Below are 16,485 nucleotides of genomic sequence, written 5' to 3'. Positions count from 1 at the left end.
TGCCCGCGGCCTCCAGTGGGGGCGCTGCTGCCTCCTTCATCCCATAAGCGGGGGAGTGAGAGGTGCATGAAATGGAGAAAAATGGCGGATCATGTGCAGGTAAGCGGAGGTTTCATGTTTTTGTAACCGACACTTCGCCCCGGAGCCCGGCGCTGGGGCTGAACGCGGATTCGGGTGCACCGTTCCGGGCAGGGAGCCGGCGTGCGGCCGCTGGGTGCAGGCGGCGGCCGTGTGGGAGCTGTCGGCGGTAAAAGAAAGGATGTGGCCGCCTGTGTTGACTTGTGGCCTGCTGTCATTGCTCGGCTCCGGGCTGCAGTTAGCCGCGCTAGCTGCCTGGAGGTCCAGGCTCCAAAACAAAGCCGGTGGACCGGGGGTCGGAGCCGGTGGGGCTCCCGGGGTCGGTGCCGGTCGGAGGCTCCACACCGCCGGGAGAACGGCGCGTTTATTGGGGGTATTATGGTGGGGTAAACAATAAAACACTAATGGTGTCCGCGGACGGTAGCTGTCAGGCTAACTGTCAGTTGGCGCCAGTCTGCTCTGCGTCCACGGCGGAGGTCTGCCGGTGACCGAGAACCGGACTCAGCCTTCGGGGCTTTTTGTGCTCGCAGGCGGAGATCGTCGCCCGCTGCCCCGCTGAGCTCCAGCGAGCCGCCGCTGTTAGCAGGCTAGGCTAACGTTAGCCGCAGCCAGACTTCTCCCGCCCGAGTCCGTTTGAAAACATGACCGGGTCTGGTTAACTGTTTGTCGGTGAAATGGGCTCCGTGCCCACCGCGGCGGGCTGCACGCTGCCCACCGGGAGCCCCGGAGCGGGCACACCGGGGATTTTAACACCTGTGTCGGTGATGCGCGGAGCCAGGCAGCGCTGTTTTGTTTAGCTAGCCGCTGCAGCTAGCTTAGCCGCTTCGTGATGTGGTCCGGACACATGTTTGGATCCACACAGAGGACGGGGCTCGGCTCGGGCTGCCGGGTTCTGCTTTGGCTCCTCTGCTGGTCCTCCCCCGTGTTGTGAGGGGGACCAGGCGGGTTCGGAGCCGGTACCGGGCTGCAGCAGCCCCGGAGCGGCTGTTGTTGTGTAGCTTTATGCGGCAGCTAGCAGCAGTTAGCGGGTGACTTCATCCTACAGCATCACAGCAGCGTGTTGTCTCTGGTCCTGGTCCTGGTCCTGGTCCGCGGCTCGGTCTGCCTTCATCCAGGCAACAAGGCACATATCCTGAAGATACAGCCCCTCAGAATTAAACATTTATTCATTTAAAAAATATATATATATTAAAATGATTTCACTAAATAAGTGGATGTTGGTGTTTCTGCTCTGAGTAGATGTGATAACTGTGGCTCTGGTTCTGTTCTGGTCCGGCCCGGTCAGACCATTCTGCAGCACAGACTTTTATTTTATTTATGAGACAAACAAAACGCATTAATAATGGATCTTCTCTGTGTGGGACCTCTCAGAACTGCGTTTCAGCCTTTTTCTGCAGTTTTCCTGCTTTTTAATGAATTTAATTATATTCACTGAATATTTTGGGTTTACTTCTCAAAATACTGCAGGAACCTGTAAGCCTGGTTCTGTTCTGGGGTCAGACCGTTCTGCAGCACAGAACTTTATGTATTTATGAAACATACAACATTTATTAATAGTGATTTTATTCTCGTATCCAAACACGTTTTCAGTCTTCACACTTAAACATGTTGAATATTTTCCAGCTGCAGCTCCTCAGATTTGAACGTTTCTTGTTTTTTTTCCTGAATTATTTCCTTGTAAACTGAATATTTTGGGTTTTATGTGTTTGTTGGATAAAACGAGACATTTGAAGTGGATCTCAGTGATATCTGCTCATCACTGGTACGTCTGATGTGTTAGAATAAAACCAACGTGCTGCAGACGAGGCTGAGGAATTATACGGTTAAACTTGGTTTTTAGTCTTTTTAAACTCAAACTGCCAAAACTCAGGATTTGCCCATTTTTCAAATTTATTTATTTCTTTAAACAGATTTTTTTTTGGACCATTTGATCAACAAAACAAGACATTTATAGTGTATAAGCTAAATCATATGTATAAATGTTTATCCCAGATATAGAATCACCAGCATGTATGTGCTGATATGAAAATAATGTTTAGAAATTAAAACATTAGAAATGTGTCCGGCTCAGCAACTCGATTATAACGAGCTTGTGGAGTAAATTCTACAAAATTATATGTCAGATACTAACAAATGTGTATAAATAATAATATCAGATGATATATGAATACCAGAGATTTTTACTCCGTAGAAATTGGCACCAAAAATGGACCAGGTTCTAATTTATTGGCTTCATGTTTGGTTCTGGAAAAGTTTTTATAGTGGAAAAAAAAAAAAGTTAATCAGGTATTATTATTATTATTGTTGTTGTTATTCTAGTTCATGAATCTCTGCAGAAACCCACAACGTTTTACTGTTTTACGTCGTCTTTTGCAGGTTTGTTGTGTTTTTTTCTGGTGGTTTTTGGGGGTAAAAAAGAACCAAATATTCTGGAGCTGAAGCCTCTCAGGTTTAAAGTTGTCCTACTTTTTAAAATGAATTTAGTTGTAAACTCAGTATTTTATGTTTAGATGAACAAACAAGATGTTTAAAGCATAAACCACCAGCATGTGGCTCGTTAGTTGGTAAAGTTAGTATTTTGAGTGTTAACTTCCTACTAAACTAACTAAATGAGTGGATCTCCACCGGCAGCATCCAGTCGGTGGTCGTTTCATCTCTGGATCAGCTTCACCGTTTATTCAGCTGTTTTACAGGTTTGTTGCTTTGTTCGGTCTCAGATTTTTGACTTTTCCATCTTTATTTCTGACTCATTTCATCGTTTATTCTGAATATTTCGTTTAGTTTTGAACCGTTTTATGGATGAAACAAGTTGTTTGTCTCACTGGAGCCAGTTAAGGTTTGCAGCTCTTCACTGTCTCCTCATGGAGCTTCAACGGTCAGAACAATGAATGAATCGTGTCGGTGAATTGATCCTAGAAGATGATTGTTGTGAACGTTTTCAGGGTCCAGCCTCGTAGATGTGATTAAGAAAGTCCCAACATCAGTAGAAGCCTTCCACCTCCACCTCAGACATGCTTGTTGTCCTCACATGTCCTCGTGTCCTGGTGGCTTCCAGGGTTTCTCCATAGCTCTGTGTTTCATTAGCCGTTAGCCTCGGAGCTAACAGCAGCACCCAGCCGCTGACATTGAGTCTCTCTGGAACTCGTCCAGACATCGTATCGCTCAGCGAGATGCTCTGCAACGGAAGGATCGTGATCTGATTGGAAAACACGCTCCTCACTGAGGTCATCGCTTTGTTTCACTCCGGTTTAAACCTGGCGTCGCGCTGAAGGACGTCTGCAGCTCAGATGTTCAGTTCACAGCGAAACCAGACTGATCATCACGTCTGAGGAGCTGCAGACGACATCAGGGGTCAGTTTTTATCCTGAAAAGAACTTAATGGGTTCATCGATTAGCCAACAGGGTTGTAGGTGAAGTTCACATCAACAGTTTCTGGTGAACTTTTCATCACTTCTGGCTTTTTAAACTGACCAAACCTCACATGATGAAGGACTCTGACTGCTGCTAGTCGTTCTATTGTGATCTGTTAATGAACTAATTATTATTTCTATCAGCTCGTTAGTTGTTAACTTTGGACAGTTTCTGCATTCAGAAGCTCTTAAACAGGAAATAAAACTGCAGCCGTCACATGTTTCAGCCTGAAAAACAGCTTTTAGTGGATTATAACGGTCATCAACTAATTAATTAATTAGCTTGTCTGCTGTATCTGTCGTTACAGCTGCGACTAGTGATTATATTTATTGACTGTTTTCTCAGTTAATTGTCTTTTGTTTGGTCTGAAGTGTTGGAACGTGTGCATCAGAGTTTCCTCAGAGTTCGGTTTTGTGTCTGTAGAAGCTGAAATCAGAGTTCAGACCGATTGATCCAATATTAGAATAACTGGTGATTAATTTAACGGTTGATAACGGATCAGCTGATCGGTGCAGCTTTGACTTTCTCCTGAGAAATGACCTAAACCGTCTGGTGTTTAATGCTGCAGCTGGTTTTTATTAATCTGTCGTGATGCTAATTATGACGTCTGTCAGCTGGTTAATTATCAACGAGAAGCTTTTAACTGTTTTAACCTCCAGCAGCTCAAAGGTGCTCAGTTCATGGTCATAAATGAGAGATTAAATCCACTAATTCTGACTATTTGAAGCTTTAATCGGCTCGTTTTTGTTGTTCTGACTTGAAAAGTACCTGATTTATGACTAGATGTAGTTGTTCTTCATGTTGCTCTGAACGTTTCACATCAAACTGGTCCAACAACAATCATCATTTCTGTCCAGTTTAATATGGAGCTCTTATGTAGATTTCCTCTAGAACTGATTAATCTGTTATGAAACAGCAGTTAATTATTATAATAGCTGATAACTAGTTGTTTAATCACTGCTGCTCTGCTTTTAGTTACTTTAAACTCACTTTATGTAATAATTGAAACCGTTCTGTCGTGTTTGCAGCTAATTGTTATGTTTCAATCTGTCAATACGCCACATATTATTATTGATTATATAAATATCGTGACATCTATCAGCTGATTAATTATTCATTATCACTTTCTGACCTCCTGCAGCTCAAAGGTGTTCACTTCATGGTCATAAACAGGAGATAAGATCAACTCATTCTCACTTTTCAGAAGCTGCAGAAACCAAAATGTGTTGAATTTAATTATGTTTGTTGACTTTAGTGGCGACTGAAATGCAGTTTTCTGTGAGAGTTAATTAGTCTGTCATTAGAACAGTTGTTGATTATTTTACCGGCTGATCACTTGTCTGATAAAGTCCTCATGAAACTGAATGAATCAGACGAATCAACACCAGAACACATCTGTCACAGCGAGGAGGATTAAAATAGACGTGGTGGATGTAAAATTAGCATCCAGCCGCCTCACGCTGTCCTGGAACGTCAGGACGTAAACATTTCCTCAGCAAGAGCATAAAAGGAGGTTCTGAACAAAAGGAGGTTCTGGACGTGTTCAGAGTTTAATCCTGAGCAGCCCGACGTCCTGCAGCCGCTCCGACCTGATCAGTGGGTCTGACAGCACCAGGCGTTGGTTCTGAGACCCAGAAAGTCATGAAAACCATCAAGATGTTCAGGTTATTAGAGCGGAGGTTCTCAAAGTGTTTGAGCCACGACCTCCAGATAACATCCGTTTGTGTTCGTGAGCCCCAGTTTGAATTCTTAATATGTCTCATGAGCAATAACTCTTCTGTTCATCATTAATGTGTTAAAATTAATGTGTTAATTCCACAGATTCATCTCGTCACATTAACACGTTGACTTTCTTTAATAAATGAATTTAATTTATTTAGAACAAATGAATGGGAAAAATATCTAAAAACAAAAGAAGCTCATTTAAAAAGAGCAAAAAAAAATAATAATAATAATAATAATAATAATAATATCACAGAATCACATCATAACATGAAACAGGAGTGGGAGGAAGTCTTCACGTTTTACTCTGACAGCCCTGATACACATTCATCTGATAAATGTTGGATTTATTTCTATTGTTATAAAGATCCGGCGACCCCCCTGGAATCATCCTGGGCCCCCCGTGGGGGTCCCGACCCCCAGTTTGAGAACCACTGCTCTATTATCATGTTTTGTTTGTTCCTTTAGAAACTCATCAAATTGTTGATAATTCATTTTTTAAAATAATCCGGCAACATTTTAAAAAAATAATATTAATTTAGATTTTTATAAAAAAGCTCAAGTTTCACAGGTTTTTCAGATATTTTGTCTTTTTTCTGAGCGGCTGCTGTGACGGCGTCGTCTCTTCTTCTGCTGTGTTTAAAGGCACCAGCTGGACAATGAGCTCCACCTGCTGGCCGTCTGCTGAACTGAAGACTCGTATTTATGATGATAATCAACAGAAACAATCGTTCAGGGTTTCTTTTGCTGTTTCTCTTGTTTCGTGTCGTTCAGTGTCTCCAGTTAAACGCTGTGGACGGAGGACGTCCTGCTGAGGCTCACTGTGAGGATTTAGACGTTATTCACATCATAAACAAACAGAACATCTGGTTCTGGTTCTGCAGAACCTTTATCTACTGACCAGAGTTCTACCTTCAGACTGTGAATGTTCCAGAGGTCCAGGTCCTTGAAGTCCACAGAGGAGGGTCCAGATTGATCACTTTAATGGACTTTTTCCATCATTTCTGAGCCTCAGAACTTCATCAGTACAGCAGATAGACACATGACATTTAGGAGGAAGAACACATCTGGGTTCTGCTAGAACCTGACACCAGATCAGTTCTACATCCATCCAGGTGTCTCAGGCTGAACACTGGACCTGGTTCTGTTCAGCACAGTTTTTAAAAATACATTTAGACATTTTTTGGACCTTTTTTAAATCAACCTGGACATTTCTGAGTAATTTTAAACAGATTTTAAGCCATTTTTGGGTCATTGTTGACTGAATTTTCTCAATTTGGCAAATTTGGGAAAAAACTGGACCAATAAAAATCATTTTAATTTCTTTCATTTCACTCTGAACAAATTTAAAATAAATTAGGACAATTTTTAGTCATTTCTAAACATCTGTTGTGTAGTTTTGAACACTTAAGTAATTTTTAAATTATTTTTGATCCCCATGTCCTCTGTCAGCAGCTGGTAGCATCAGTATTATGGGATGTCTGACAGTGTGAACAGTGACAGAGTCATAGAAACAATCAGTGGTACCCGGGATGTGGTTCTGGTTCTGATCACTCAGAGGAAACTCGACTGTGGCAGAAGTCTTTTCTAATGTTGGATGTTTGACGGCTTTGTGCAGTCGTTCAGTGTTATTCTGGCCGTCTTATATCCTGTTGCAGTAGCTTTGCGTCTAGTTTTGGTTGTTTTACGTCATCTTGTTGATGTTCTACGTGTCATTTTGATCATTTTTAGTGTTTTTGTGTAAATGGGCTCTTTTTTATCCTCTCCTGGTTGTGTTCTTCCCATGTTGGCTGTTTTACGTCACTCTGGGGTTGAGTCGTGTTGCGTTCTGGTCGTTTTCCATCATTTTTGTGGTGGTTCTGGTTGCAGCTTTAGCGGCTAACCCTGGTAGCGCGCTGTGGCAGAACGTTCTGGGTGGAACCAGAAGGTTGTGTTCTGGAGAGAGCCGAGCCTTTACAATCCGTCCTCTCCTGCAGCGCTTCTGTCTGGAGACTCTCTGGGTCGCTGTGGGGCCGGTGCAGCACACAGAACTCCCATGATGCAGCGCTGGGTCACACCTGCTGCTGGGCTCTCTGACAGGTGTGAGCGGTGAACGCAGCCGGACCTGCACCGGACCTGCACCGGCCTCGCAGCGCCACCATTTTGAGTTTGGGCGTCTCACTGTGACTGTGCATGACTCAGCAGTTCTGCTGCTGCTGCTGCTGCTGAATCATGAATGAAGCTGATACCGGCGGAGCGTGTCCTTCTGTCAGGAAGGTCAGGAAGCGTCTGTCTGCTGCCTGCTCTCCTCCCACCGCTCATTAACACAAACACCAGGCCGGCGCTCTGCTGGTCGTACTGGAGTCCAGTTTGTGCTGGTTGCTGTGCTGGTTGCTGTGCAGCCTGTGCGTCGCGTGTCCGTGTGCCGGCCGCTGATAAGCCTCCCTGTGCTCTTATCTAGGGCCTTGCCCAGCTGGAGATCCTGTGTAAGCAGCTGTATGAGACCACCGACACCGCCGTCCGACACCAGGCCGAGAAAGCTCTGGTGGAGTTCACCAACAGCCCCGACTGCCTCAGCAAGTGTCAGCTGCTGCTGGAGAGAGGCAGCGTGAGTGGACACCTGCACCGCACCTGTAGCTCCACACCTGTAGCTCCACACCTGTAGCTCCACACCTGTAGCTCCACACCTGTAGCTCCACACCTGTAGCTCCACACCTGTAGCTCCACACCTCACTCAGACCTCACACATTTATCTCTGCAACATAACCAGAACCCCATGAAGGAGGAGAGAGAACTCAGAGACGTCTTCTGTCAGCAGGACTCAGAATGATGGAAATAATAAAGTTTAGTTTCTTAGATCACTGATTCCACTGATGTTTTCAAAAAATATTCTATAGTTAAGATAACTTTTAATATATTTATTTTGTTAACTATTTGCCAAAAATGACTCGAAACTCGTCCAAGATTCCTAAAGATGACCTGAAACGTGTCCCAGGTTGCTGCAGATGTGACCAGAATGACTTTAATCTGATCCAAGACGACTCAGAGTGACTTAAAAACACCTGAATCTTGGTCTTAAATCACGTAAAGTCCTGCAGCTCTGTGGAACCAGAACCACATGAAGATGATGTCTTCTGTCAGGAGATGGAGACCAGAGCAGAAATTAAAGCTTCTCTTTAATGAAGATAAAACCTGGAATCAACAAGTCCAACATCTGTGTGTCCTCACACCAACATATAGATGAAAACATTCATATATACTGGTTCTACAAACACAGCACGACGCTTTGTGTCTAGTTGTGGTGGTTTTGTGAAATTTCTTTGTCTTGTTGTGGTTGTTTTGTGTCTTGTTTGTTGTTTGTGTTTCTTTAGGACTCGACTCGTCTCATCTCTGTCGTTTTGTGTCTCTTTTATTTCATATTGTTTCATCTGGCGTCTCGTTTCTGTCCTTCCACGTCTTGTTTTTGTTGTTTTGTTTCTTTTGTTTGTTGTTTGTGTTTCTTTAGGACTCATCTCTGTCTGTTTGTGTCTCTTTAACTTCATTTAGCGTCTCGTTTCTGTCCTTCCACGTCTTGTTTTTGTTGTTTTTCACGTCGTGTTGTGTTGTTGTGTCGTCTCCTGGTACTGTAGATGTTTACCTATTCACACGTCTCCAGCCCTCTCTTTCTTTCTTTCTTTCTTTCTTTCTTTCTTTCTTTCTTTCTTTCTTTCTCTCTCTCTCTGAGCGCTGCCGGCTGTAACTGAACCACTGCCTCTGTTTTATCTCCTGCTGCCAGTCTTCGTATTCTCAGCTGCTTGCGGCCACTTGTTTATCTAAACTGGTGTCTCGGACCAGCAACCCTCTTCCCCTCGAGCAGCGCATCGACATCCGTGAGTCGCCTCCTCTGATTTACACAAAATTAACTAGAAACTTAACTTTGAGGTGTGTTTTGGTTTTTTCTGCTCAAACCAGCCGTCACATGGAACAATAAGAGCATCTTATTTTGAAAGCGCCCAGCTTCCTGTGTTGGAGTTTGTGACGCTCTTCCTGTTCCTCCAGGGAACTATGTGCTGAACTATTTGGCGACGCGGCCGAAGCTGGCGGCGTTCGTGACGCAGGCTCTGATCCAGCTGTACGCCAGAATCACCAAGCTGGGCTGGTTCGACTGTCAGAAGGACGACTACGTCTTCAGAAACGTCATCGCCGACGTCACGCGGTTCCTGCAGGTGAGTTCGGCCGCCAAGCACCAAACACCTGGAGTCTGGAGCTACCTGCAGGTTCTGTGGTTTGTGCCCAACAGTCAAACACATTAACTGGTTTACAAGGAGTCCAGATGAGTTCAAAGTGACTGAAAACTTAATAAAACAATAACCTAAGTTGGTCTGAGCTGACTGTAGATGTGTGAAGCTGCCTCAGACGTGCCCACAGCGACTCACACTCGTCCAAAGTCAGCTTCAGCTCGTCCAACATGATGCCAAACTGACTTTAATGAGTAAAGAGACTTCACATGTGTCTAAATGACTTTAAACTGGTCCAGACTGTCAGAGAAGCGTCCAGAACAACACGCAGCCGCCCACAACGACGAGCTGCTTCTCTAAATGACAAACTTGACAGAAAGTGATTCAGAATTCACTCAAAACTATCACAGAATGACCTCAGACGTGTCCACGTCAATGGCAGGTTGAGTTTAGTCTAAAAATGATGCAGACTCAGACCAGAGTGACTTTAAATCAGTAAAACTGCTTCAAAAGGGTTCAACTTGTTCTAAATGTCTTGAAATTTGTTCAAAATAACTAAAAATTTACCCAAAACAACTTCCTAAAATATCGACATACTCATTTAAAACTCGTCCAGAATGATAAAATTAGTAAAAAATGACCTCAGATGTGTTTGAAACTGCTTCAGATTGGCCTTAAATATCTGGAAACGTGTCCAGAATGACTCAGAACCACCTCACAGCGACGTGAAACCCGTCCTACACGAGGAGCTCAGAACCAAATGGTCCTCAGTGAATGAGTGGAGTTCATAGAACCTCCTCAGAAGCCAACCGGCTGCTCTCTGGCTGCTCTCTGAAGCTGTGGTGTTGTGTTGCAGGACAGCGTGGAGCACTGCATCATCGGAGTCACCATCCTGTCCCAGCTGACCAACGAGATCAACCAGGTGAGGCTGCACCTGCTCACACCTGGTGGCTGGTGCATGAGCAGCAGAGCAGAGGACGCACGTCGGTGCAGGAAACAGTCATTCTGAACACTTCTGTGTGTTTATATACCCTGTGTTTAAGTTCATATGGAAGTGTTTGACAACTTATATGCACTAATATCTTTATTTTTTACTGTGTTGCATTAATATCTAAGGTTTTCACATTTTTCTGTCATTAATGTCCATTTTTTAAACCATTTCTTTGCATTAATATTCACATTTTTGACTCTGTATTTGCAGTAATATCCAGGTTTTTGGCACTTTATTGACTAATAACCAGGTTATTTAAACTTTGGTGCATTATTATGCATTTTTTACACTGTTTGGCATTAATATTAAAGTTTTTGTCAGTTTTTTAATGTCCAGTTTTTTTGTTTTTTTTTTTACTTTATGTCATTAATATCCAGGTTTTTTTACTTTATTTCATTAATAACCAGGTTATTTTACCCCATGTGCATTATAGCCACATTTTTTGACACTTTATTGCATTAATATCTTAGTTTTGGACATTTGTTCGCCTTAGAATCCAAATTTATTGTGTTAAAATGCAGGTTTTTTGGGGGTTTTTAAAATTCTGTTGCAATAATATCAGAGTTTTTCACATTTTCTGTCATTAATGTACATTTTTTTTAAAACAATTTCTTTGCATTAATATGCAGATTTGTTTTTTTACATTTTCATGAATTAATTTCCATTTTTTCCACTCTGTTGCATTAATATCTAAGTTTGGGGCGTTTTCTATCCATTAAATCCAGATTTTAATGTGTTAATATGCAGGTTTTTGGTGTCGATAATAATAATAATAATAATAATAATAAAACAGGACGATGATGATGATGCGTCAGCCGGAGCTATTTCTGCTCCACGTCCTCACATCACTCGATGAAACGTGACTCAGCAACGTTCACACGTTTCAGGAATTAAAGCTGCTTCAGCTAAATATAAAGTGTAAAATATAAATAAAAGTGTGATCTGCAGCCGCCGTCTGACTGGAGGGAGGCAGACGTTGTAATAATACCAGGTTTCTGATGTTTATCTGCAGATATATTCAGGTTTTTGACACTTTTGTTCATTATTGTAATTTTTTTTTTACACTTTATTGCATTAATACCAGGTTTTAGATGTTTATTTGTACTAATTTCCAGGTTTTTGACATTTATTTGCAGTAATATTCAGGTTTTTAACATGTATTTGTAGTAATGTTCAGGTTTTTGAAAGTTTCGTTGCATTGATATTCAGGTTTTTTACTTTTATTTGCAGTAATATTCAGGTTTTTGGTATTTCTTTACATTGTTTTCCAGTTTTTGCCACTTAAATGCATCATTAAACAGCTTGTTGGTCAGGAAATCCAAATAGAGCGTGTCTTGTCTCTGTTGAAAGTGTTTAACATCTTCTTTTATCTCCTCAGGCCGACACAACGCATCCGCTGACCAAACATAGGAAGATCGCGTCGTCATTCAGAGATTCCTCCCTCTTCGACATCTTCACGCTTTCCTGCAACCTCCTCAAACAGGTTGGTTCCACAGAACCACATCAGAACTGTTACTGCAGCCAGGAGAAGACCAAGGTTTGGTCTGAACCCTCCAGAGTCCAGGCGGCTACTCGGCTCCAGAGTTTCCCGCCTCACTCCCATCATTTAATTTGAAATTCAAATCAAAGTGTTCTGGTTTCAGTATTCAAATTCCTGATATTGAAACCAGTAAAGTTGTCAGAACTGGAGTCTCCAACCAGACCTGGAGTCCCGTCTGGTACCTGATCATACAAACATCAGGTATATTAAAGTTGTTTAAATGAATCTGAGGCATGAAGGAGGAACTGGAGTCCACATCCATCTGGAGGCACCAGCTACAGACCGTGGGGTTTAGCTAGCAGCTAGCGTGGCGTCTAGCATCCTCCAACCAGAGCTAACATGTTAACATGTCCAGAAGAACCTGCTGGGCGGCGCTGCATCACCAGTCCTGTGTTCTCTTTCAGGCCTCGGGGAAGAACCTGAACCTGAACGATGAGTCGCAGCACGGCCTCCTCATGCAGCTCCTCAAACTCAGCTACAATTGCCTCAACTACGACTTCATAGGAACCTCCACAGACGAGTCGTCGGACGACCTCTGCACCGTACAGATCCCCACGTCATGGAGATCAGGTAGGCAGCAGACGGAACCAGAACGTGTTCAGGTCCATGTCGGGCAGCCTTCGGTCCGTCTGTTGTGAACTCTGTGAGCTTCATGTGCAGGTTTCATCTCCGTTAGCTTCAGGATGTTTCACGAAAGTTTTACCTTCATGCTGTGAATAACTGAAAAACTGACCCCAGATCAGTTCTACATCCATCCAGGTGTCTCAGTCTGAACACTGGACCTGGTTCTGTCCGTGTGCAGCAGCTGGTAGCGTCAGTATTATGGGATGTGTCATAGTTTCATGTCATAAAGAGACAAAAACCGTCCAAAGATGCGTGAAACTATCAGAACGTTCAACTAAATGACAAAAAAGACACAAAACGACAGAAACAAGTGACAGAATCACACAAAACAAGACAAATGAGACACAAAATGCCAAAAATCTGATACAAAACAAGAATAGCGAGACAAGAAATGTCACAAAAATAAGAATACAGAGAAGCAAAACAGGAAAAGAGCCAGAAACCAGAAAAAACTGTCACACAACTGATGCAAAATTACAAAAGGGAGACAAAAAACAACAAAGAAGAGAACTTGAGGATTTGAGATTTTAACTTGTAGAACAAAACTGAACCAGAACCCGATTCAGTCTGTAGATGAGGGAGGAGGTCGGGGTGGATGGTCGGGTCGACAAAAAAATGAGAAAAGAAGAAAGAATCCTGCTGGATGAAATAAAGAATGACCAGAACCAGGTCCAGTGTTCAGACTGAGACACCTAGATGGATGTAGAACTGATCTGGTGTCAGGTTCTAGCAGAACCCAGATGTGTTCTTCCTCCTAAATGTCATGTGTCTATCTGCTGTACTGATGAAGTTCTGAGGCTCAGAAATGATGGAAAAAGTCCATTAAAGTGATCAATCTGGACCCTCCTCTGTGGACTTGAAGGACCTGGACCTCTGGAACATTCATTATGTGAATATAAATGAACTGAAGACACAAAGATGTTCATGTTTCTGTCATGGAGGAGGAACGTGAACAGATTTAAGGAACCGCAAACACAGAATTTAGACAGAACCAGTTATTCTGACACTTATTAGTTTAACCCATGAGTCTGTTAATGGCTGCAGCAGACACACTTCCCTCTGGTGACTCTCTTCAGTCGGTTCTGTTCATGATATGTTGTTGGATCATTTAGTGATGTAGACGGTCCAACTGGAGCCCGGTTCTGTGTCGGTCTGATCAGTGGCTTTAGATTGAGCTGCCTTCTATCTCCTCCGTATGAAAAGCAGCGCTCTGACTGTCCTGCCTCTCTCCTGCAGCGTTCCTCGATTCCTCCACCCTGCAGCTGTTTTTCAACCTCTACCATTCCATCCCTCCGTCCCTCTCCCCGTTGGTAAGTCCCAGTACCATGTCTGAACATCAGTACCGGCCCGTTAGCGCCGCCGTGAGTCTGAGCCGATGTGTCTCTGTCCAGGTGTTGTCGTGTCTAGTCCAGATCGCCTCCGTCAGACGCTCTCTGTTCAACAACGCAGAGCGAGCAAAGTTCCTGTCGCACCTGGTGGACGGAGTCAAGAGGATACTGGCCAACCCACAGGTCAGCGAGTCGGCGCCGGGTTCTGCTCAACGCATCTGATCGACATGAAATATAGATATTTATTCGATATTTTAGATGAATTTATCAATACTTTGTGATATTTTATGTTAAAGATTTCCTGTTGACTCAAGTCCAGGAGGTTTTTTTCTCACGTTGAGTTTGAACAACAGCATCTGAGGAACTATTAAAGATAAAAACCTGAAACTGTCACTGGTGTTTCACATCATGTCACTGATCCAGAACCTGTGATATCGGACCTTGAGTTAAAATATTTAAAAAATAAATAAATAAAAAGTGGTGCATCTGCTCATATCAGCTCCATCAGTTATAAAAGTTCAATGAAAACAACTTTGTTTTTCATGTTCAGGTGTTCTGTGGCTTTTATTTGACCCACATATCGTTCAAAGATGGAGCTTCTCATGACGGATGGTTTTTCATCTTTGGACTCATCCAGTATCACAGGTTCTGGATCAGTGACATGATGAGAAACACCAGAGACAGTTTTTATCTGTAATAGTTCCTCAGACAGCCTCAGATTTAAATATGAGATAAACACCTGCTTAAAGTGGGTCAACGTAAAACTTTCTGGTCAGTCAGAGCGGGTTGGTCGTCTTTAACTGATAAAGACACACCTGTCCTACAGAACACCTGTGTCTCTGTGTCTCTGTGCGTCACGCTGTGCGTCGTGTCTTTCAGTGTTTGCCGGATCCCAACAACTACCACGAGTTCTGCCGCCTGCTGGCGAGGCTGAAGAGCAACTACCAGCTGGGGGAGCTGGTCAAAGTAGAAAACTACCCCGAGGTCATTCGTCTCATAGCAAACTTCACCGTCACCAGTCTGCAGGTGGGGGGCGCCGCCGAGCTGCTAATACTGTTGTTGTTGTTGTTACCCTCCCTGTCTGGAGGCCTGTTGTGGTAACGGTGCCGTCCTGTCTTGCAGCACTGGGAGTTTGCCCCCAACAGTGTTCACTACCTGCTGAGTCTGTGGCAGCGCCTGGCAGCTTCGGTCCCGTACGTCAAAGCCACCGAGCCCCACCTGCTGGAGACCTACACGCCTGAGGTCACCAAGGCCTACATCACGTCGCGGCTCGAGTCGGTGCACGTCATCCTCAGGTGAGACCTAGCCGCCAGGTGTGGGAGGGCCAGAGTGGTAGCGTGGCGGAGGCTGACGGTGTTGTGTCCACAGAGACGGGCTGGAGGACCCGCTGGACGACGCCGGCCTGGTGCAGCAGCAGCTCGACCAGCTGTCCACCATCGGCCGGTGCGAGTACGAGAAGACGTGCGCTCTGCTGGTGCAGCTGTTCGACCAGGCGGCCCAGACCTACCAGGAGCTGCTGCAGTCCACCAACTCCAGCGCCGCCGACATCACGGTGCAGGAAGGTACGCAGCCTGCCGCCGCCGCCCTGTTCAGTATGTGAGACTGTTCAGGTCTAACTGGTGCTCTGTCAGCAGGTCGGCTGACGTGGCTGGTCTACATCATCGGAGCCGTGATCGGGGGACGGGTGTCGTTTGCCAGCACGGACGAGCAGGACGCCATGGACGGAGAGTTAGTCTGTCGGTAAGAACCAACCAGCACCGGTCCAGGAGCTGGTCAGGCCGTCAGGGGCCTTCTGCTCCCCCGTCCTCCATCATACACTATAAATATCAGCATCTCATGAAGGTATCTGTGAGGTTTATCCTCATAAAGCCAATACTTTACAAACTTTTTTAAAAAATCACCCATCAGAGTCTGTATACTATTGGACAGTAGATTAAATCATCTGACTCTAGGTGAATTATAATATAAAACATCCAGACAAGTCAGAGATGCTGAGGAGGAATAGTTCTGAGAATGTCGACAGGGTGTTCTCAAACATCTGTCTTGGAAAGTATTTTTGCTTTAAGCTGAAAATGTTATTATCTTTTTAAATACACACATTTTATGAAAAAATAAAAAAATTCCAAGAAAAAAGTTGGTCAAGCAGAAGGCAGATGATTCTAGATGGAACGATGCGGCTCAGGTCTTTAGTCACCTCCATTGTTACGCTGTAATTAAACTCCTGCTGTCGGTCTGTGTGTCTGTTTGTTTATTTGTTTGTTTGTTTGTCCGTCCATCCCTCAGGGTGCTCCAGCTGATGAACCTGACCGACTCCAGGCTCGCTCAGGCCGGTAACGAGAGGCTGGAACTCGCCATGCTCAGCTTCTTCGAGCAGTTCAGGAAGATCTACATCGGCGACCAGGTGCAGAAATCATCAAAGGTGAGCCTCACACTTGTAGAGACGCCAGAGGGCTGGACTAGGATCCAGACTAGTGGGTCAGCAGGTACGTTGAACCTGAAGTCGGAGTCATCAGTGTCATGGAGGTGGCTCTCTTTACCTGCTAGATCTCCATGGTAACTGATGCGGTGGAGCTAGGTCTCCATGGTAACTGATGC

At 44.3% G+C, this 16,485-nt stretch overlaps 1 protein-coding gene across 1 annotated transcript in view; it reads left to right on the top strand.

Moving 5' to 3' along the window:
- Positions 1-31: 31 nt before the first annotated feature.
- xpo7 (exportin 7) overlaps positions 32-16,485 on the top strand; it is a 25,164-nt gene continuing 8,710 nt past the window's right edge. Inside the window, exons 1-14 of the mRNA XM_008294682.1 lie at positions 32-99; positions 7,652-7,798; positions 8,966-9,059; positions 9,229-9,395; positions 10,264-10,329; positions 11,777-11,881; positions 12,343-12,508; positions 13,799-13,872; positions 13,954-14,073; positions 14,770-14,916; positions 15,013-15,185; positions 15,259-15,452; positions 15,525-15,630; positions 16,174-16,309. Of these exons, the coding sequence (XP_008292904.1) occupies positions 67-99; positions 7,652-7,798; positions 8,966-9,059; positions 9,229-9,395; positions 10,264-10,329; positions 11,777-11,881; positions 12,343-12,508; positions 13,799-13,872; positions 13,954-14,073; positions 14,770-14,916; positions 15,013-15,185; positions 15,259-15,452; positions 15,525-15,630; positions 16,174-16,309 (1,728 nt within the window). The 5' untranslated portion in view covers positions 32-66. The remainder of the gene's footprint in view (positions 100-7,651; positions 7,799-8,965; positions 9,060-9,228; positions 9,396-10,263; positions 10,330-11,776; positions 11,882-12,342; positions 12,509-13,798; positions 13,873-13,953; positions 14,074-14,769; positions 14,917-15,012; positions 15,186-15,258; positions 15,453-15,524; positions 15,631-16,173; positions 16,310-16,485) is intronic.

The sequence above is a fragment of the Stegastes partitus genome, unplaced genomic scaffold, assembly GCF_000690725.1.
Source record: "Stegastes partitus isolate 25-593 unplaced genomic scaffold, Stegastes_partitus-1.0.2 Scaffold986, whole genome shotgun sequence".
Taxonomy (NCBI): Eukaryota; Metazoa; Chordata; class Actinopteri; family Pomacentridae; genus Stegastes; species Stegastes partitus.
The sequence above is the reverse complement of the archived record's forward strand: the minus strand, read 5'-3'. Positions and strand labels throughout refer to the sequence as shown.